General features: G+C 38.5%; 2 protein-coding genes across 7 annotated transcripts in view; one reads left to right on the forward strand and one right to left on the reverse strand.

Annotated features, from left to right (window-relative positions):
- THBS4 (thrombospondin 4) overlaps positions 1 to 22,784 on the forward strand; it is a 144,569-nt gene that overhangs the window by 41,591 nt on the left and 80,194 nt on the right. The gene's annotated exons all lie outside the window — the stretch shown is intronic.
- Positions 571 to 15,015, reverse strand: MTX3 (metaxin 3). 6 transcript variants are annotated; one of them, XR_007127399.1, is made up of 10 exons: positions 14,913 to 15,015; positions 14,340 to 14,409; positions 13,897 to 13,973; positions 12,822 to 12,914; positions 12,057 to 12,239; positions 11,838 to 11,914; positions 11,179 to 11,336; positions 10,872 to 10,954; positions 9,810 to 9,898; positions 7,173 to 7,223 (listed from the first exon to the last, which is right to left on the reverse strand). XR_007127399.1 is itself a non-coding variant. In XM_047729548.1 (9 exons), exons 1-9 carry the CDS (start codon positions 14,991 to 14,993, stop codon positions 1,320 to 1,322), a joined length of 909 nt encoding a protein of 302 aa, XP_047585504.1. In that variant the 5' UTR covers positions 14,994 to 15,015; the 3' UTR covers positions 571 to 1,319. The 6 variants fall into 6 exon arrangements, 5 of the variants coding, with proteins under 5 accessions (XP_047585504.1, XP_047585503.1, XP_047585506.1 ...); XM_047729548.1 differs by lacking the exons at positions 7,173 to 7,223; positions 10,872 to 10,954 and adding an exon at positions 571 to 1,400; XM_047729547.1 differs by lacking the exon at positions 10,872 to 10,954 and having other exon boundaries at positions 571 to 7,223.

Below are 22,784 nucleotides of genomic sequence, written 5' to 3' on the forward strand. Positions count from 1 at the left end.
AATGCATTTTGCTATATGTAAGTTATACTCAATTAAAAAATAAAAAAGACACTCACCCCCTCAGGGAAGCTGTCCTTACTTGACTCAAGTTCTAACAGGATTCTCTATCCCATATATCCTACCTCATTTATAAAAGGGGGGGCAGCAAAAAAACATGAATATATTCCCCGTCACATGCACCCTAGCCCCTCACTAAAACTGCATTTTCCTCAGTGTATGCCTTCCATTCAGTTACATGGAATATTGCTGGACTGTCTAGGTGGGCAAAAGGGAAAATTTAAAAGAAATTTATAGGGCCAAAGGGATGAGGCAACTGTAGCCCTGAAAAATTGTGTGAGCTGAGTCATTCGCATACCAGTGCCTGAGCAAGGGGGCCTCTAACCTGCCTCAGCATGGGGTAAAAAGAGCACAAGGGATCTCAACTCACCATAGAAAGAATAAACATTTTCTAAAGAACAGCCTCCTATTGAGTTCACTCCCAGCACTGAATAACCACTTTCAACGGCTAAAAAATTCTTCCCAGTGAAAATATTTACCTCAGGGAATAAATAACATTAAATACGAAATTAATAAATATTCAGGCAATTTGAGATTTTATTGTGAAAATAGCTATTTTGACATTATATCCAGTTTCTCACTTATCAGAATAAATTCTTTACAACATTGATCATCACTACCACTTCTGGGTATTTATACGTAATCTCTGAGTAAAATATATTCACACTAGGCATGACCAGAATATTTCAATTATGACCAACATTGCTTTAAGATGTTTACAACAAAACTATAGTATTTGTACACCAGTAGAGATGTTTAAAATATTTACCAAAGATAAGGTTGGTGGAATAAAACCAATATATGTACACATGTATTTCTTAATCTTCTTTGTGCTCAATCTTCTAGAAAGCCAAAGCAACATTAGAAACACCTCAAATTTCCATTTCAAGATGCACAGAAAAATGGAAACATGTAATTTCCTATTATACAAACTAAAACATCAAGTCAGAAGAGGAATAAAGCTCATCTTCATGAAATTAACATAAAAGCCTGGGTACACCCTTCCTTCTCTGATGAAGAGACCCCAGCATTGCAGGCAAAGGAGCCAGCAGTCCAAAGAACGAGGGGCGAGCCCGGCCCTCTGTAGAGTGCATGACTTGCTGAGGACTGATGCAAACTCTAGCAAGTCATTTCTCTTGGTTTCCAAGAATCCGGGATACGTAAAGTAAATGATGAAAAGGCAATTCTCTGAATTTGCATGAGGAAAACTAAAGAATCACAGCAAAGACCCAACTGCTTTTCACATGGCTAGATGTTCACCATTACACAATGCAAAGACCAAAGGCAAGCTTTCTATCAAATACGCATCCGAAGGGTGAAGTTCCAATAGGCAACTGTACACTCTGCAGAGAAGAAACAAAGAGCATCCTTATGCCTGATTAGCGATCCAGTTTTATACTTTGAGATGAAATCAAATACACTTAGTCCTCTGAAATTTGGAGGTCTAGTGATGTTTAAAGTTTTTAGGATATCGAAGCCCCTAGAATTTAATGAAAACTGTAAACCCTTATTCTAGAAAATGTACACACAAACATACAATCCTTGTTTAGAACATGGCTTCAGACTAGAATAGAACTTAAAAATAATACATTTCTTTTGCTTTGTCATTGAAGCAATTGTAAACTTTCTACAACAGTGTGTGCGTCTATATGCGCATATACATGTATATATATTTAAATATGCATAAAAGCAGCAGCTTATATATGACTTTAATGCTATAGATCCTATCACCTTTTTGGCACTTTTAAAGAACAGCCAAAAATGATCTGAAAATTTGTTCCGGAATTGCAAGTTGGCCCCCACTGTCTCAGAGATTCCTAAATGCTGCTGAGTTCTCTGGAGCCACCTGGTCACGTCCCTGCACAGCTGTTCCAAGCCAGCTGGGATTCTAGGGAAAGGGACTAACTGACCAGGGGCCTCAAAGGAGCCTAAATCTGTTAAAGGAGCCTTAAACTGTTTAAACCCATGCTCCCCCTCCCTTCAACTGCATGGTCCAAGGGAGTCCTAACCTATCTTCCCATTTTTGATCACCACTCACTAGAGGGGCACCCGACAACAGGAAACCTTTGCAATTAGCACCAACAAGCAAAACCACTCCAGGGCAGTGCTTCCCTAAGTATATTTCTCAGAATAAAAATCCCAGATGATACCTATTATAAACAAAACAAAACAAAACCCACAAAACAAAAAACAAACTGTATACAATAAATCAGGGAAACAGCGCATACAAGATAGGCCCTTCTCAGAAACTGAAACCACACAAAGGTTCAGAAAAGCCTATTAGTAACCTAACAGACCATTTCCCAAACTTATTTGGCCACAGAACCCTCTAGTCACATAATAACAAGATAATCTGCCAAAACACACCTTCTTCTCCAGGGAACTAAAAGATGGTTTTTAAAAAATCTTATGGTATAATTTCACATTAATAATAAGCAGGATACAAAACGACTTGTTTTCCTGTCTTTTTTTTTTTTTTAAAGAAACTGCTTTGTTTTGCTAAGAATATTCTTCTATCACAACATTCCCCTCTCTACAAATGTCCAGCTCAAAGTTATACTTTCTTATACCATTATTCAAGAAAGTTAATTCTCATCCATAATCACTGGCCTCTTCATCTGGGACAAATAATTTCTGTATGCTTTTGATTCTGAGAATACCTCTCCACCTCAGTCGCAGTGGTTTTAAGTCTAGGGCTGGTAACCTGGGCTCTTAGCAAACACAACATTCCAGCAAGATTTTGGGCTTCCTAGCAAACCCTACTTAACATCCCAACAGGGGCTAAAATATTTTGAAAACCCTTAAAAAAACCCAAAACTTCATCTTTACTCTCTGTGAAAATCAGCCCTTTGAAGATCTAATGACACTTCAGTTAAACCTTTTGAGGGCAGGGGCACCTGGGTGGCTCAGTCAGTTAAGCATCTGCCTTTAGCTCAGGTCATGATCCCAGGGTCCTGGGATTGAGCCCTGTTTCCCCTGCATGGCTCCCTGCTCAGTGGGGAGCCTGCTTCTCCCTCTACTTTTGCCCCTCCCCTTACTTGTGCATACTTGCCCTGGCTCTCTCAAATAAATACATAAAATCTTAAAAAAAAAAAAACAAAAACCTTTGAGGGTAACAGATTACAAATCTTTAGTTCATGTAATTTACAATAAATTTCTTAATAATCCATGTAAGAAATAAGAAAACACCAAAGAGCAAATGTAAATTCCACAGAGCTGAACAAGAAAAAAAGGCAAAAGATAATTCTTAATGCCAACAACATATACAAAAGACAATAATCAAAACCCAAATTATACTCAGTGGCTCTGATCAGGATTTCAATTGTATAAATAAACAAAGCAAGACAAAGTCAATTACTAGATCCCTATGAGCTTAGAACAAAAACACACAGATGCTGCACCTTCTTCATCAAAGCACGGCCCTAGCGCACACCTTGTCACACTGTGTAATTAGAACATAGCAAAGCAAAGAACTACCACCCCATGAAGACACAGAACTTTTTCTTAATGTATCTTACCTGAAAAGGTAAACCCAGGTACCACAGGAAGAAGATACTACTACAAATATAAAATCATAGGATATTTTATAGGGAATTGGAGTTCTTGGTTTTAGGTTGTTTTTTCCTTTCTGGTAGGGCAAACCAGATCTTTCGATACTCAGTCATTACAAACCTGAGGTGTTTCTTTCTTTAAACTTAAGAAGGAAGTAAGTTATATTTAATTTATATTATGTATTTGTCTGGAACTGAACACTAAATACTATGTTTGAATCATTCGATTTAAATCATAGTTTATGTAGATAATCATAAATTTACTTTTTAAAACCCTTTTGATATACAGACTCACAAGACGTTCCAAAAATAGTACAGAGACTGTGTATCCATCACTCAGCTTCTTGACTTTATATTTTGGTTTTAAAGAGTTAAGACTTTTGACTGTTTATGGAAAACTCAAAAAACCTAACAGGCCTGGTGGATATATATTCTTGGAACAGGTTCCACGAAAACATACTCCTGACTTGAAATACCACTATTATCACATGAAGGCACCTTAACAAATTGGTTTTCTGAGATTGTATCATTGATACGTTTCTGCCTCTTTTGATGTCTAGTTTCTTTCCATTTTTGTAGACTTCTGAAAACTGCAACTTAACTGTGTTTGAAATAAGCTCCCTGATTCCTTCACATTAATAAATCTAGCAATATTAAAGGAATAGAAATTACAAATGCAAATCAAAATGCTTTGGATTTGTTGTAAAACTCTTGAATTCTCTAGTACTCCCAAAATAATACAAACAACCCTAAGCTGAAATTTGTCGTTGCCAATCTTTGTAGGGGAAAATAACCATGGTGAAGGAATGACAATCCTCAATGCTTTTTAGAGTGTCTTTAGTGTTCAAAGAAACGATCAATCGTATGGATGACCGGTGGCCGTCTGCTGATGGAAGATCTTTATCTTATGGGAATTATCTGACTGGTTTTCTAATCCTATACTACCAACAAATATAAACACAAACACAGTCCCTTTGGTCATATTCCACCATCGCGTCCTCAAGAATGTAGCTCACAGTTTTTTGTTAAACACTGTGTACCATTTACCTCAGCAACTGAAACTTTATCCAGAACGTATCCTGACAGGCTGGTCACAAGCTCTCTGGCCAATCTGGAAAGTTGTTTCTTTCTAAGAGCTTCTTCAATGCGTGGCTCATCCCTGGAATGCTTTATACTCAGTTATAGCTTCCTGCCATCTTGCTGGCTTATCCTCAAAATGCTCAACTAAGAATCCCAACGTATAAATTCTCTTATCTAAATCATATTTTGCATCTTAGGAAAGGTAGTCTGGAAACATCCTAGCCTATGTACTGCCAGTCTAAAGGCAATTCAAAGCAGGAATGACCAAAAGGAAGTAAATCATATTTACAGCTGTCTTTTGTACTAAAAAATGACAAATACATGTTATTCTAGAATGCTATCTTCTCATTAAACTTTCAAAACATGAAATGTTACAGTATGTTTATTGGCTGAATTCTGTGACGTAAGAACACGATCTCTACATTCTTATAAAAATTTAAACACACTATCCTTAGCATGGATATTAGTAGTTTTACTCCCAGAAAACTTTACATAAGCCAGTATTATCTTTGTGCCCATGGAGAAACTTGGGAGTTAAATTTACCATTTGATTTTAGAATCTGTTAGGGTTGATATGGCTCTTTCTCCCCAATTTTTCATTTTTCCCAAACCTAATTTTAATTGTCCTGTTTTACGTACATTGACAATTTTAAGCCACTTCAAATGCTTCTTTGAAGGCTTAACATAAATCACAACTGAAAAAGACCAACCCTAACTAAAGCATAAACAGACTGTCTGATTAATGTGTTAACCACCTTTCTCCAATATACATCAATCCCAGAGGACGGTAAGTCCTATGGTCATGATTTTCAATATAGAATATTCATACAGATTTTGGATTGCTGGAATCTAATACAAAATTAATACAAAGCACACAAACCCATTGCAAAAGTAATGTGAAACTCATTAGTTACTTTCCCTAAATACATCCAAACAGATAAGATTTTGAAGACTACCTTGTTTCTCATTTAATTAAAACTTTGAAGAAAAAATATTTACAATGACTTATAGACTCCTACATCAAGAGCTACCTAAATACAGAGCAAACTGGGAGGATTTAGGTCAAACACAGCTGAGCTCCATTCAGCTCCAATTAGGCGAGTCTCTTGACTACAGAGCTGTTTTCTTAACATGGGGGTTTCTGCGCGATGTGGTAAGATTTGCTGAGCACCATAGTAATCTTTTGAGACACTAATCAAAAACATGATCCTATATTTTAAAAACACCACAAGTGGTTTTAGGACAACAGAAGCACCTCAGCCACTAAAATTAGAGAGATTCTGTTATTAGGAAAATCACCTGCACAGCAAATCCTTTAACAGGTCGGCAACCAATAAATAGAAAATACTCTTTAAAAACTACCGCTGTTTCCAAATATCCCATTAGATGCTTCAACTGTAGTTCAACTATATGGAAAATAATAAGTTGCCATAAAGCTTTTGACTCTGTGACAGTCGTCTTATGAAAAGAACACTGGTTCAAGCATGATGAACTTGGACCAAGCACACAGTAGGTACTTCTGTCACTCTAGCAGAGTAGTGTCTGACAATTGGGCAACTTTCAGTAAGACTTTACAGCCTAGCATAATAAATGATGACCAATATACTCAGTTCCCCTGAAATTAATCCAAGAAAGAGAGAACTTGAGTTAAAAATGTACTACAAATACATAGGTCTAAAGCTGCCATTGGTCCAATAAACTAAAAGAATCCTTGCTAACCTTAACTGAACACATCAGCAAATACCAATGTTCTATTGAAGTGTATACAGTCAGATGAATATTATATGTAACCACCTGTGATACATATATATTTCTCAGACATATATATGTGTGTGTGTGTAGTACTGATCGCCCAGAAGATTATACTTCTGAGAACATAATTAAAAAGCACATTCCTCATTGCTTTTTAAATACAGGCTTTTCTACTGAAGTAAATAGAATATGAGAATATTACATTTTTCCCTAACGTCTAAAATTGGCATCAAAATTTCTAAACAGAAGAAAAAAAAGCCTCAAAAAGCCACATATTAGATATTCAAACTGTTCCAAGAAAACTAAATTAATAAATTAACTTGAATAAATAAGAGCACACATTCAGAACAGAATTGTATGTTTTGGTCAGCAACATGTGAACTAAAGGCAAAAATCTGCCAAGATTAAGGCAGGTTGTTATTGTTTAAATATACAGTACAGTGTGTTTTCTTTTTTCCCCAAGTTCATTTAGCATTCATTCTGATGTTATCTAAAGTGCACTGCGAAGCTAAAATACAAGCTTCCTAATTAAGAAAAACTAGATGTCAGAGAAAGTTTCTTTTTAGAGCCTTCCTTATACCTACTAATGGCATTTTCTGTTTGCCTTCACATAAGTAGTGTAAGAGATGACTGCAACAATCACATGACTTTGGACACAAAGCATGAGGACTGTCAGGGCGACAGCCGTTGTAAGGAATTACTTTCTTCTTCTGCTGGAGTCAGTTTAAGTGTTGGCAGTTTCCGAGGAGGAAGCTGAGGGCTTTGGCGAAGATTGTCATCCATCTGTGGAACATACAAAAGATACATCTGACTAATGGCGGTGGCACCGCTTGTGTGGACTATGGTCTCCCAATCCAAACCATAGCCTAGAAGAGTACAGAACCATATGGTTCCAGAACTGCCTGAGAAACCTTTTCCTTACAAATACTCACTCAAGAATTTGAAATGTTGTACCCCAAATACCAGCTAACTCAGTATATGTATAAAAGCTATGTTGCTCGTCTTTGATGCCTTCACAAATTATAGTAATTTCATAAAATGAACTCAACCAGATCACAACTTGATTTAAGAAATCTTACGATAGTAAGTGTAAAAGCAATACTTCTCACATGGAGCTCCCCAGTTTACAAATCATGTTCACGTACAATGCCTCTTTTGATCTTGCCAACACAGCTGGGAAGGCAAAATGGAAGATGATCATTCCCTATTCTGCATATTAGCAAAACAGAGCTCAGAAAGGTTAAGATATTTGCATTAGGCTGCAAAGCTACCATCACGAGCTGAAACTAGAGCCCAGGTCTTCTTATTCCAATACTACTGTTCTTTCAACTAGACCTCAGTGCCTCAGTGAAAATGACCTGTGTGCCCCTCAGGAGGATTTTAGCATCCCTGGAACACTGAGTCAGACCTCAGAAAGCTAGCTTTAAGCAGGGGCCCTAGGAATAGAGTGCTAGGTTCAGAACCTGCTGTTGAGCTCTCTGTCAGCTCAACTTCAGGAGACTTGAAAGCTGTTGCTCCCACGGATCCCAAACCGGCAGCATAGAGCATCTGATTACCCACTTGCTAAGTAGGCTTTTCTAAAGTTTTGAGCATGTGCAGAGCAAAACTCTCTCTTCTCTCCTCCAGATGCTCTTACAAAGCACAGAAGAAATGTCTCAATAGAGGTACGTGCAACTTACAGGAAAGCAAAGAGAATAAAAGATTAACTTTCAATTTTCCAATAGAAAAAAGTATCCCTGGCGAACGCCTTGAATCAATTGTGTTGTCAGGCTTTTTTCTTACAAGAATTAAGTCCCTCAAATATTACTCTTTCTTTTTTTAAGCTCTAGATTTTCTGTCCAAATGGTGAACAATAGTAGCCAATAGGTTTGTTGTTCTAACACCGGTAGTCAACAGTGAACCACACCGAGAGCAGATGTGAAACGGGTGGACAGCAGCGTGCCTGACTTAGAGTTAGGAAGCTTTCGTATATTCATGATGACCCAAGGTAGAAGTGTACCAAGTGATACAACTGGGTGCCTCCTGGGTGCCCTTTCCGCACAGGTAGATATCTCGTGGTTCCCTCTACATGGTTGTCATGAATTTGCCACACAGAGAAAATGAAAACTCTACTGGATGGCCCCTTCTAGCAGTTAAGTGTCTAAAACAATCTGCATAATCTTTCTATGACCCACACTTAAACACTCAGCATATTTCCTCTCACGGGATTGACTGAGTTGGGCTAAGAAAATAAACTTGGCGTGCAGTCAGCCCACCTAAACTTTAGTACTGGTCTTTTACAATTTTTCTGCTCAGTTCTACTCACTACTCATGTTCTAACAACACATGAAATACTGTAAGAAGAAACAGAATGGTCATGCCAGAGAGAGGCAGAGGTTTCTGGCTACTAGTACTACTAGTACTGGATTCAGAGTTCCATGTATCTCCTTCATTTGCAGCTAACTACAGAGCCCATGCTGGAATCCAGTCTCCAGAGTTCAAATTCCCTCTCTGCTTCTAGCCAGCTGAATGACCTTAGATAGGTGACATATACTACTCTCGAAGCGTCACTGTCCTCATCTGTAAAACAGGGCTGATGGAGTAGCTGCACACACAGAGCTCCTGTGAGGACTAGGGAGACAACTCAAAAGCTCACACAACACGGTGCCGTTACTGAGACCTCAGGAACTGAGGGCCAGTGCTATCAGGCCACAATGCCTCACTGGTTAGTGAAAAAAGGAAGTATCATTCACTGGTATAAGAAAAAAAGCAAGTTCATCAGACATTTGGGGGGAAAATGCGTAAGTCTCTTGTATTTTTTCAACTAGAATCACCTTTGAAATTTCCATTACTGGCTATCTCCCCTATGTACTTCCTCAATATCTCTCTTATCAAATGAGCAAACCCAAAGTGGCAAAATATGCCCACTGATTAAAAAAAACACCACCACCAAAAACCATAAGCGACATTAAGAACAGAGAAGGAAAGGAAGGAGGAAAAAAAATAACACAGTTTAAGTAGAAGAAAGAAAAAGACATCATAGTGCTATTCAGAAAGGACAAGCACAGGTGCTTATGATCTCAAGAAGTATTATCCTTCAGAGACAGAAATAGACAAGCAAAGAAGTGTTTTAGTTTTGTCTTTTTTTTTTTTTAAGACCAGGCTTTTGGGTCTCCTAATTTGAAAAATCACTAATTATGTGGTAAAAGTAAACCCAATACCACTATCAAAGTAATCAGGCCACTACTGGCTTCAAAACATTGTATTATGTACAACTTTAATAAATGTATATTTGAGCAGCTTTATGAAAAAAATAAACTCTTATACAATATTAATTTCAGGAAGGAAAATACTAAACTACTATAAAATAATGGTTGAAACAAACTTGACCTTTTCAATCAAGTTGGATTCCTTATTTACAAGTTGTGTGAGTTTCTGCAGATTTGCATCTACCGTTTCTTGTCCAGCAGGAGAGATGCCTAAGAAGCCAGGACAGAAATCAGAAAGACAGAAAATTTTGAAAGTCTTTAAAGCTGTTTAGACTGAAAGAATTTTGAGTCTCTCCACCCTCCCAAGTATGCCACCCTCCAAAAAATAAATAAATAAATAAAACCAGGCAAAATGAAAAACGATTATGGGTTTAAAGGCAAAGTTAAAAGAGATAGTAATGCTCCCAAACCAAACCCTAAACAAAAAGACTACATTAGTCTATTAAGTAGACAGCCAAGTGTTATGCAGTTAGCAAGTGTAGTTAGTCAAAGAGCACAGCAGTCCTCATATCCTTCTTAAATTTGAGTTGTACCTTTTCCCCACTCATACCAAATAAGCCTTTAGTCACAATGACTGGGACAGCATTCTAAGGCAGCGACTCTGAAACGGCCCCCAACCAGGCATTCACAGTATTTGGAGGGACTTAAAAAAATACAGATTCCTGGGCTCCATGCCTGTGAGATGCTAATTCAGTAAATCTGACAAAGGAGCCAAAATTCTGTATTTGTTCTCTAGCCAGGTTTGCTAATCACTGTTCCAGAGTAACAAGGCTGAACGGTACTTAGTTTCATGACTCTCAAACTGCTAACCCCTCGCTCTCTACCAAACACACAACCCACCCTGAAAAACAAACTGTCCCTAAGCCAGTTACCCTTGCAACTTCTGTTTCTTTAAAAGGACAGTCTCTGCCAACTCTCCCAATACAAATTTTGTATCCCAATCACTTAAGCACAAGGTCCCACACTCCCAAGGAACCATATCCTAAGTGACGGGTACCCTCTATTTACAATACCTCCAGTCTGATGCAATCAGTTTTCAAGTAGTGGAATCATGGGAGTGTACCTCCCCCAAATCAATCTGCTGCTTTCTGTTCACGCAGGAAAATGCTAGAAGCAACATTTAAAATAATTGCCCATTTGTGTTAGGATAAATGCTATCTTTCAGCAGGGACTCAATAAATACCTGTGGTTAACTTTTAGAAGAAAATGATCCACTTCAAAGGGGCAATTTTTAAAGAAGAACAAGAGGCAAGATATGTATAAAATCTAGAAGAACAGACAAAAGGCAAACATCTATTTCTCTATTTAAAGTAGAATTAACACATGGGAATAAATTCGGAAAAAATGCAACTGTTTTAAGTGCTACAATTCAACATTTAAAGACAATACACAAATTTCTTCAATAAGTCATGAATTTTGCTTATACGTCCATTGGAAAATATGCAGATATTCTACGCAAACACAGATTAGCTGAAGAGGGGCCAGCTTACCTCCAAGACTAAGCCTAAAATAACTGTTTAGGATGTCATCACAAAAGCGGCACAGGTTGGAGAGCTGTTTCAGATGTTCTTGTAACTGAACTTTAGGAAAGCGTACTTTATAAAGTGGCGCGAGGAAACCAAACACATAGGCATCCAAGGTAGATGGCCTAAAAATAAATTAAGGATTTTTTAAAAAACACATAGGAAAATACTAACTTAGGATTATGTTAAAAATATTTTTTCTCAAATCCGTCTGCCAATTCTGGAGTATATAATATAGCCTTTTAAAAGGTTTACTACATATTTTTGCTTATGAAAATGATGCAATGAATGAGGGTTATATTCAGTAGTTTTTTTAATACTGTAACCATTTATTTTATTAAGAAGAAAAGTTATAAATTAAAGATGCATGTTTACTCACAAGTGTTACGTACAGATAGGAGACAGGGTGGGAATAGCCTTAGATATTTTAAATTCACACAGATAGCAAGCATATGGAGTCAATGTTTGATTACCATGGACAGAAAAAGTTCACTAGAGTAATCCATTAAATCTTTTTCTTAAAGTAAAAAACTCATAAAGGGGGGCAAGAGGACTTGCTTTAGGTAACTGTTTATTGACTACATGCATACAAAACATCAGAATGACTTTGAAGGGAATGCACTCACGTATCTCCAAAGAAAAACTGAGATGTTCCCAATCTGTTTGACAGAAGATTTAGGCACTCCTTGGCATCTCTGTATATCTATAAGGATAAAATAACAACTCAAAAGTAGGAAGGACGCTCTAGAACTCCTTTTAGGCAAGCATTTAGGTACTTTCATCTCTGCTGCTTCTCGTGTTCCTCCTCTGGAGGTCCCTTGCTTTGAAAGTAATGCCAACCATACCTGAGCTTCCACTTCTCGGAGGTGGTAGAGAGGAGGCTCTCCTCTGGTCAGAAGAATTCTATTTAGTGCTCCCTTAGACATCCTTCCAGGCAGAATCAAACTCAAGGGAAAAGGAATTCGTGAAGCAAACCATGGCTTTGTCACAGTAAAGTAATTGTCACTCTCAACCCAGAATGTGTGAAGCTGCAAAACAAACAAAAACAACTAAAAACCAAAACCAAACAAAACAAAAACAAAAAACAAACAACCCCCCTCCAATCAAAAAACCAAAACAAAACCAAAAACAAACCCACTACAAGCATGTTCTTTTATTAAAAGAAAGGTCATCCGATCAAATGAAAGTTTTTGATAAACATCTTTCTCTAAAGTAGCTTCATCCAACTTTCCCAATTTGAATGACTCAAGTATAAAACAAGATTTTAAACACATACATCTGTTGATTGCTGTATCCCACGCACCCAGAACAAGGCCTGGCATATATCCGCTCAATAAATATTTGTTGAATGAATGAGTTATACTTAGCTGAATTCTATACATGGGAGCAACAAACTCCATCTTCCATAAATAAATTTATTTCCAAAATGACATTATCTTTCACTTCATTGTTTCATGTCCTAGTTGAATGTCTAACAATCCAGTTGCACAGTAACATAGAATCAAGATGAATACATACATGAAACTTCCTCTCTTAAGCCTTTTTCACTATGCTCCTTCTAAATAGACTGAAGTATATTTTTAGTAGGTCACTACAATACCAATGCTCACCACTGCAGGAAGAAGCTTCTCTTCGATGAGAGCAATGTAAGCCAGGGTATCTGCCCCCTGTTTTGCTGAGAGTTCATAATCAGCATTATACTTCTATTAGAAAACATACAACCAAAAAAACTTGAGAAGTCAAGGGCATCCGAAAACAGGGAAGCTAAATAATATCCTTCCTCAAAAATGGCAAATATGATATTAAAAGGCAGAACGATAAATACAAAATCAGTGACAAATGCAGCTTGATGCAAATAAAGTTCTTAGCACAACATCACACACACGGTAAGGTCAATAAATATTGTTCTTTTTTTTTAACTGCTATTATTTAATGATTGTTTATGACCTAAGTTTTGTTAGTGCTTGCCATATAGTGCAAACTTAATAAATAGAAGCTATTATTTTTAACAATAAGGAAGAAGTTCTAATTGGATGCATTTTTCCCCATGAGAAAAGAAAGAAAACCCCCCAATTTAAAACCGTTCTAAATTTTGTTGACATAGGACTGACTTTTTTAAGAAAAGTATTGTCAAAACCAATTATAACTTTGGTATTTATAGAAGTCTTTACATGTTTAAATATTCTGGATACATTATACAAATCTTTACATGCTTGCCCATTTTAGATACATTACTTCATGAAACATTTAATTGCAACTCTCCAGTTAAGTGTTCTTTAAAAATAAACTAGTTGCTAGCTGGTGGGAACTCAGATGTCATATGCAGCAGAAAGTGTGTAGCAGCTTGTGACTAAATTGACAATCGTATCAGTAAGTGTAATCGTGAAGATGGCTTCATTGAATCTGCCTAAACTTAAATCCTAATGTCTAAACTTGTCTAAACTTAAATCCAGAACAGTATATGAAAATATAAATTGAGTGTACTTCACTATATGACTTTCATATCACAATACAACTCATGATTCAGAGCAGTAATTCTCAAGTCCAGTTTTATACCAAACCTGAGGTATCTCCAATTATCTACTGATTTGATTTAAAAAAATTTTTTAAAAAAACTTTACAATGTTTTTATTTTTGTTGTTTTTAAGTAACATGCAGGGAACATGTTAAAAATGAACCACCCACCTGTTTTCTTAAAAAGTTTAGTATTTTTGCAGGCTGAGAAACAATGTTGTCTTCAGTTGTCAAAATTGGTACATCTCCTATAACCAAAAACAGTTCACATACAAGGAAATGTTTCTACTTCCTCTGAAGGGATTCTGATCCTCTAAAAACTACAACTGCATTTGGAGGGGGAAAATGAGTAAGCTCATCTTAGTTTTTTGCAATTTCACAATGCAGTTTTGGAGAACACTGTCATTTCTCGTAATTTCCATTGATCTGGCTTATATTTTAAAGTATTACTCAGAATGATCAAACCATAAGCAACATACAGCTAAGGTCATAGTAAGAAGAAACTAAACCCCAAGGTATTCCATGGCTGCATGCCTCACAGGTTTAAATTCGGCGAGGAAGGGGGAGTAATTTCAAAAACAGCAGGAAAGTGTATTAAAATGTTTACACTGTACCTCTTGAACCTCTCCAGGTGTTATCTATGACATTGACTTTCAAGGGTGCACCAGAAAATTTGGCATAAGCCTGAAACAAAGTTTGCAATAAAACATTAGGCTTGAGTACGTAGCGCAAATCTACAGAGCAACTTTACAGCCTGGTCCCCCTAAGGCAGAAACGCCTGACACGCGGGCTGTATCCCTCTCCGGCTATCTAGCAGAGGACCCGCGCGTCAGCTGCCCATCTTTCGGGGACTCTGTCCCCCCAAAGGTCGGGGGGGTGCAGAGCTGGGCGCGCGTGCACCCAGCTTTGGCTTTTCATTCCACCGCCCAGAAAGCTCTGCAAGGCTGAGAAGACTCGGAGCCAAGTGGGAAAGCCATGACTCTTCCGCCAGGCCTTGGCGGGGTCACAGGCCAAGCTGTGACTCCAGGGTAAGGAACCCAGTGCAGTGCAGCGAGAAGCTCCCCGGCCACTCTCCGCCCTGCAGCGCCGCAGGGAACCGCGGCGAGCCGCGGAGACCAGACCCAGCCAGCCTCGCGCCTCTGGCCCCGCCCATCTTTCCTGCGCCCTGGCCCGCGAGGCGGCCTCACCATCACCACCAGGGACTCGCTGTGCACCGATGGGAGCCCCCAGCCACCTCCCCAGCAACTGAGCTCCAAGGGGGCCGCCATCTTGCCGGGGCCGACCTTTGCTACACCGGAAGTACTTAGCGGCCCAATTTCCGGCACGTTGAAACACGGGGCGGGGCGGAGGGAGGGAAAAGTACCTTTGGACTATGAAGAGGTGTGGCAAGGAGAGGTGGGGGGGTTAAAAGTGCACTCACCTTAGCTAATTGAATTTAAATTTAAAAAATAATAATAAATTTTAAAAAGCCTACTTAGAATCAGCCTGGCTTAATGGTTAAGAATCCTGGCCCTTAAGATACGTCTGCCAGACAGTCCTCAAATATTTACTAGAAGCCAAGTGTGCTCCAGACCGTTTGAACATTACTACCTTGGGCCTAAACTAGCCCATTTGTAAAATAGGCAGGATCGTTGTGTTTTTAAAAATTATGACACAGGGAGAAATAAGTTGACATACAATAGGAACTCAATAATTGTTCAACCCCTTACCCCATACACTTGGCTTTTGTCTCATTCCACTCTCAGTCTTCATTATGTCACCCTCATGTTCACTTGCTCCACTCTCCTTAGAGGTAACCCTATTACTGAAACTTGTTAAGTGAATTCTGCCTTTTTCAGACAGGAATATCTCCTTTCTCTGCCACTGCTCCCTCAAAACAGAGCTTAACTGTCACCTTCTCTGGGATGATTTTACAAAGTTAGGAACTTTGGCATTCCTGCAGACCCTTGTACACACTTAAATTGTGGCTTCTATTCCATACAGATTTTTTGCCTTTCACTGTACTGAAAATTCTCTGAAGACAGAACAGGGCTGGCTTCATAGATGTGAGACCTGTGTAGTCACACAGGGCCCTGTGCATAGAAGAGCCCAGAACTGCCTTAATGTTCTGCTGCCATTGTCTTGAAATTCTTAACTTTTTAACAAGGGGCTCCCATTTTTATTTTCTCCTGGGCCCTACAGATCATATAGCCACCCAACCTGTGGGCATGAACCAAATGTTTTTTGAAAATCACACTGACAGTTTCTCAGAGAAACTGTCAAGGAGGAATAATAGGCCTTCAGAACACCATGATCCTATCAGACTTAGAGGGTCCTGGAGTTGGGACTTGGGTCCTAGGTCCTTCTTCTAGAAGGTACAACAGTCTTTCTGGGATACCCTCGCAGTCATTTCTCCAAGTTCTTTCCTTAACTCTGCCACATTGAAGTAGCTGGGTCCCCTTAAACAACTGTAAGCTCAAAAGAAACCTTTGCAAATTTTCATAAAATTACAATTCAACGAAGAATTGATAGGCATTCCCTAGGGTCAGATGGTTTATTTAGCCATCTAAATTATAGTGTTGATCTGCTAAAGTTTTTTTTTTTCATGTTTCAAAAGCAAAAGTTCTCAGAAATGGGAAGGATAAAGTATATCAAAGGTGGGAATCAATTGATTATACTTTATAAATGAGAAATGCTTAATAAATGTTCATTGAAGCCAAATATCAAAAGATTTATTGAGCAGCTACTGTATCCAAGACACTGTAAGGCTCTGGGAGAAACAGAAATAAATAAAACTTGAATTCTATTCTCATGAGTCTATAGTCCACAAAGAAAACATACAACTAAGTGAAAGAAGTCAGATTATCATGAGTAACATTAGAGACATAACTAAAATACTATGGAAGCACAAACCAGGAATGATGCATCCTCTCTGGGATCAGCAGAGGCTGTCTGTTCAGTCTTAAGTGTAAAGAAAGTAATTCAACTTTCAGATTCAAGAAACAGGACTTTCCTGTCTTGGGGGTTAAAATCCTAAGTCATAAAACTCAGAGTCTATATACTGCAATCAGGCATTTAAAGTAATCATATGCAGCTTGGGGCACCTGGGTGGCTTTGTCAGTTGAGCATCTGACTCCTAATTTTGGCTCAGGTCATGATCTCAGAGCCATGAGATTGATCCCACATCAAGCCCCACATGGGGCTCTGCATTCAGCACAGTCTGCTTGTTCTCCCTCTGCTACTCCCCTGGCTCACTCACTCACTCTCTCTTGCTCTCAAATAAATAAAGTCTTTAAAATAATCATACACGGAGAATGTGGATTACCTAAGTCTTGTTTGCATGGTGGAGGGGAGTGGGTAATGGCTGCACATTTTTGTGGACACCTAATATAATTAGTCAGTTCAGACTTCTCCCTTATTGCTGCTATTACATATGACAATTTCATTTGTGTTAAAGAGAAATTAAATCTCTCCTCTTAGCATTGAATTGAGACAGAAAATAGCAGGCTATTGCATCTGATGAGAGAATCCTTACACACATGTTTATTTGTGTCTATTTAATAGCAATCTTTTATTGTCGCAATTCCTCCTGAGAGTCTGCATTTGCTAGATTGAATTTTAAAACCCTAGCACAGCTGATTGCACAACCAGGCTGAATGTTGTTCCAGAGAAACACATAGAAAGTTGAAACCTTCAGAAATTATGCCCAGTATGGATAGTTGGCACCTGTGCCTTTTTCTGGCTGCTAAAGTGTGTTGTTCAGAGTTCATCAAAATCATAATTTCAGATTCCTACCAGGAAACATATTATCTGCAAAACATTCACATATGTGTGGGATGACTTGAATTGCAGCTTTATAATGAGTATTCCAGACAATGTTTTCTCTTAAAAAGAAATAATATTATTTTTTCAAAAGATGGACATTAAAAATGGCTTCATCTAGTGATAGTCATGTGAACTCAAGGGACCTGACCTTGGCATCTATTTCTATCCCTCCTGTGTTTTCTAACTTGAAAGCCATGTTGCAAGTTCTATTAGGATCTTTTTGTCTGAGTGATTAAGAATCTGTGAAATTGTACTGTCACCAAAGATGAAAGGTTTGTGACAAGTGATCATGCAGTATGGTCATTCATGAGAAAGTTGAAGTAAAGAGGCTTGAATGTCCCTTTCAACTCTAAACTTCTATAATTTAGTTCTGTGTTCAGGTATAAAATCCTTAGGGAAGAGAAGCAAACACTGGGTAGAAGTCAGAAGAGTTGGTTTCTGAGTTTGCCTCTAATTAACCATAAGACCAGAGCCAATCATTTTACCTCTATTCCTCAACTCATTCACTTATGAAGTGAAGGTTCTTTTAACTATGGGACACACACTATCATGCTATGTGTAAAAAGCAATTAATAATAGTTTACATTCGTGAACAATTTCTACATGCCAGAAACTGTCTTATGTATCTGACATAAATTATTTGATCTTCATTAGGTAAGTACTGTTACATTCCCCTGTTTTCAGGGAGGGAAGTTAAGGCACAGAGATGTTCATTAACCTTCCCAAGCTCACCTAGCCAATAGATGATAGAAGCAGAATTTGAACCCAGGCCATCTGGGCTTGTACTCTTAATCATACTGTCATACTGTCATACTGCGGGTAGCCTTCTAAGTAGTCCATTAAAAAATCCTAGTTTCACTCAAAGTGAAGTTATTAATGCCATGATAGTACTATCATGACCTGTTTCAATAATATTTATTTAGTATTAAGGGATTAAATAAGTTCCTTAAGCCACTTCTGTATGCACAGCCTACACTGCTGGGCTAAAAGGGAATTAAAACTTATGTTCATTGTTCATGATTTCAGAGGGATCATTGACAAGACCTACATAATTGAGGTAACTAGAGTTAATTAGGAGAACCATTTTGTCAAGTAGACCCCAAGTCTAATGTAGTTTTAGACAAAGGACTTTAATGTATTGCTTTGCTTGGCAAAGGTCTAATGAAGAGATAGGACTTCAGCTGACCTTGCGGGAAGGCTGGGTACATTGGATTTAGATTGGCACAGGGAAGGGATTCCCATGGGCTCTGCTACATTAGTTAAGTTGTAGAGATGGGAATGACTGTGGCAAAGAATGTTAAATAAATGGATGCTGAATCTGATAATAAGCTGGAGACTTATCAGGAAGATTGTTGATTGACTAACTTGAGAACCAGAATTGGTGATATCAGAAGGCATGGAGATATATAGTTTTGAGAAGGTAAAAGTCTAAATACAGTATCAACAGATGTACCTAGTCAGGGATGGAAGGTGCATGGACACCATAGGACAAAGGGTTTTATGAACCCATCAGCTGTCTTAAATGAAGCAAAATGTTGTGTAAAATGAATTGAGGAAATGCTGGTGAATATTATTAGAAGAAAATCACCTGGAACGCTTGTACTGAGCATTTTTCATTGAATAGGCTGTTAGAAATCTAATTTCATGGGATTGCTGAAGAGCAGGGTATTAGGAATAGTGGCAAGTATAAGATCATGAGGCATATGGCAGATAAAGGAAAGGAATGGAATAGAAACAGAAGACTCAAGATAAATGTTTTGAAGGAGATGACAAGGTGAATCTACATACATATGAAGACAAAATTGGCTACTAGTGAGCAAAGTCTGAAGATGTCAGAGAGAAAAATGCCTAGTATCCTATTCCAAGGGTTCTCAGAATTACCCTAAGAGGGGAGAGGCTGAGATTAGGATATGGAATGGTGGAACTAGCACTGAAAATGAGAGGGGCTTTCTCTCTGACACTAAAGGAAGGTCCAAGGAAAGCATGGGATGCTGAGCTAGCCCAAACCAGTTACCTTCAAATCTCTCTGTTAAACTAGAAAACAAATCAAAAGAGTCTGAGAGAGGGATTGGGACTTTAAAGAGAAAGGGAATAATTTAGAGAATGTATCGGGGAGTTCGTAAAAAGTGAATGGGGGGGCACCTGTGTGGCTCAGTCGGTTGTGACCAACTCATGATTTCAGCTCAGATCAGGATCTCAGTGTTGAGATAGAGCCCCGCATCTGCCTCTGTACCCAGCTGAGAATTTACTTGGAATTCTTTCCGTCTTCCTCTCCCTCCCCTGCTCTGTCCCGCCCCCCTCCCCTACTCATCATAAGCCACATGCCCAAACGTGCACAACTCTCTCGCAGGCGCGCAAATAAATAAGTAAACAAATACTCTTTTAAAAGAAAAAGTGAATGGAAACATTGCCAATAATGAAAAATGTCAAATTTAAATTTGTATGATGGAGACAAATCAAGCAAGAGCCATGGACAGACTAATAATTAAGTGCCCTTTCAGTTATTCTTTAAATATTTATTCAACCTTTTTAAAAATTGAAATGAAGTTAGCTAGAGAAGGTAACAGGATCAATTTAAATTTTACCAGTTCCATCTATTGGAAGTCCTATATGGAGACCTGGGTTCTAGTACCACTTAAAGTGTGGTCCTGAGGATAACAGAGAAGAGAGAGAAGATCCTATGAATTGAAAGAAGATAGAACCCATAGCTTCAGCAGTGGGGCTCAGCCATCTTTAAGTCTAATTAGGTTAGTAACGTTGTGTGGCTTCCTCCAATGGTACTTTGTTGCCCAGAAGTTTAAATAGGGGGCCAGCTTCATTTATTCGTTTGGTGCAGAGGCTGCCAGGCACATGGTATATATTGAAAGGGATTCATTTTGTTCTTCCAACATAGTGAACCTGATGTCTATGTTTTATATGAAAAAGAATTAAATGAATTAAATGACATAGCAATCAAATAGGAAAATTCTATTTTTTAAATTTTGGGGGGGATTTTTAAAATTTACCTGAGAAACAGAGAGAGAGCGCACAAGGAAGGGGAAGGCAGAAGGAGAGGGACAAGCGGACTATCTGCTGAACTGGGACCCCAACATGGGGCTCGATCCCAGGAACCTGAGATCATGACCTGAGCTGAAGGCAGAGACTTAACTGACTGAGCCACCCAGGAGCCCCTGGAAAATTCTATCTTAAAGGTGAGGATGGCTTTAAAAATGGAGGGCGGGGGAGCTGGGTGACCCAGTCATTACGTGTCTGCCTTCCTCTCAGGTCTTGATCCCAGGGTCCTGGGATTGAGCCCTGCATCAGGCTCCCTGATCTGCCAGAAGCCTGCCTCTCCCTCTGCTACTCCCCCTGCTTGTGTTCTCTGTGTGTGTGTGTGTCTCTCTGTCAAATAAATAAAATCTTAAAAAAAAAAAAAAGTGAAGATGGTAAAGATCCTAAAAGGAAATAAGGTTTTTATATTTCACTCAAAGTGACAAAGAATCCTATACCAGGAGAGGGTGGTAAGTTATACATGTATATTGTAATACCGAGCAATCACTAAGAAGAGGATACAAAGAGATATGCACAATAACACTAAATAAGCCTAAATAGAAATCTAAAAATGTGAAAACCAAAAACTGTGCACAAGTGTTCATAGGAGCTTTACTCCTGATTGCCAAAAACTGGAAAAAAAACAAATGTCCCTCCATAGGTAGGTAATTAAACAAACTGGCTCATCTTTAACTCGGCAATAAAAAGGAATGAAATATTGATACATACAACTTGGATAAATCCACAGGCAATTATGCTAAGTGAAAAAAAATTCAAAGGGTTAAATAAGGTATCATTACATGTATATAATATTCTTTTTTTAATTAACTATTTTTATTAACACATAATGTATTATTTGCCCCAGGGGTACAGGTCTGTGAATCGCCAGGCTTACACACTTCACAGCACTCACCATAGCACATACCCTCCCCAATGTCCATAACCCAACAACCCTCTCCATACCCCCCTCCTCCCAGCAACCCTCAGTTTGTTTTGTGGATTAAGAGTCTCTTATGGTTTGTCTCCCTCCTGACCCCATCTTGTTTCATCTTTTCCTTCCCACCCCCCAACCCCCCCGACTCTCAAATTCTTCATATCAAAAGATCATATGGCAACTGTCTTTCTCTGATTGACTTATTTTACTCAGCATAATACCCTCTAGTTCCATCCATGTCATTGCAAATGGCAAGATTTCATTTCTTTTGATGGCTGCATAGTATTCCATTGTATATATATATACCACCTCTTCTTTATCCATTCATCTGTTGATGGACATCTAGGTTTTTTCCATAGTTTGGCTGTTGTGGACATTGCTGCTATAAACATTCAGGTGCATATGCCCCTCAGATCACTACATTTGTATCTTTAGGATAAATACCCAGTAGTGTGATTGCTGGGTCATAGGGTAGCTCTATTTTCAACTTTTTGAGGAAGCTCCATGCTGTTTTCCAGCGTAGCTACGCCAGCTTGCATTCCCACCAACAGTGTAGGAGGGTTCCCCTTTTTCTGCATCCTCCCAAACATCTGTCACTTCGTGACTTGTTAATTTTAGCCATTCTGACTGGTGTGAGGTGGTATCTCATTGTGGTTTTGATTTGTATTTCCCTGATGCTGAGTGATGTGGAGCATTTTTTCATGTGTCTGTTGGCCATCTGGATGTCTTCTTTGCAGAAATGTCTGTTCATGTCCTCTGCCCATTTCTTGATTGGATTATTTGTTCTTTGGGTGTTGAGTTTGATAAGTTCTTTATAGATTTTGGATACTAGTCCTTTATCTGATAGGTCACCTGCGAATATTTTAACCCATTCTGTCAGTTATCTTTTGGTTTTGCTTACTGTTTCCTTTTCTGTGCAAAAGCTTTTGATCTTCATGAAGTCCCAAAAGTTCATTTTTGCCCTTGCTTCCCTTGTCTTTGATGATGTTTTTAAGAAGAAGTTGCTGCAGCTGAGGTCGAAGAGTTTGCTGCCCGTGTTCTTCTCAAGGATTTTGATGGATTCCTGTCTCACATTGAGGTCTTTTATCTATTTTGAGTCTATTTTTGTGTGTGGTGTAAGGAAATGGTCCAGTTTCATTTTTCTGCATGTGGCTGTCCAATTTTCCCAACACCATTTGTTGAAGAGACTGTCTTTTTTCCAGTGGACATTCTTTCCTGCTTTGTCAAAAATTAGTTGACCGTGGAGTTGAGGGTCTATTTCTGGGCTCTCTATTCTGTTCCATTGATCTAT

This window comes from Lutra lutra, chromosome 5 (genome assembly GCF_902655055.1).
Source record: "Lutra lutra chromosome 5, mLutLut1.2, whole genome shotgun sequence".
In the NCBI taxonomy this organism is placed as follows: Eukaryota; Metazoa; Chordata; class Mammalia; order Carnivora; family Mustelidae; genus Lutra; species Lutra lutra.

Bases quoted from the DNA above. Each gene is read 5' to 3' on its own strand.
- MTX3 (XM_047729547.1), bottom strand. From the start codon at position 14,993: ATGGCGGCCCCCTTGGAGCTCAGTTGCTGGGGAGGTGGCTGGGGGCTC. The intron at 13,974-14,339 runs GTACAGTGTAAA...TTTTGGTTATAG, and splicing joins CACCTGGAGAGGTTCAAGAG to GAGATGTACCAATTTTGACA. The intron at 12,915-13,896 runs GTGGGTGGTTCA...GTTTTCTAATAG, and splicing joins TAAACTTTTTAAGAAAACAG to AAGTATAATGCTGATTATGA.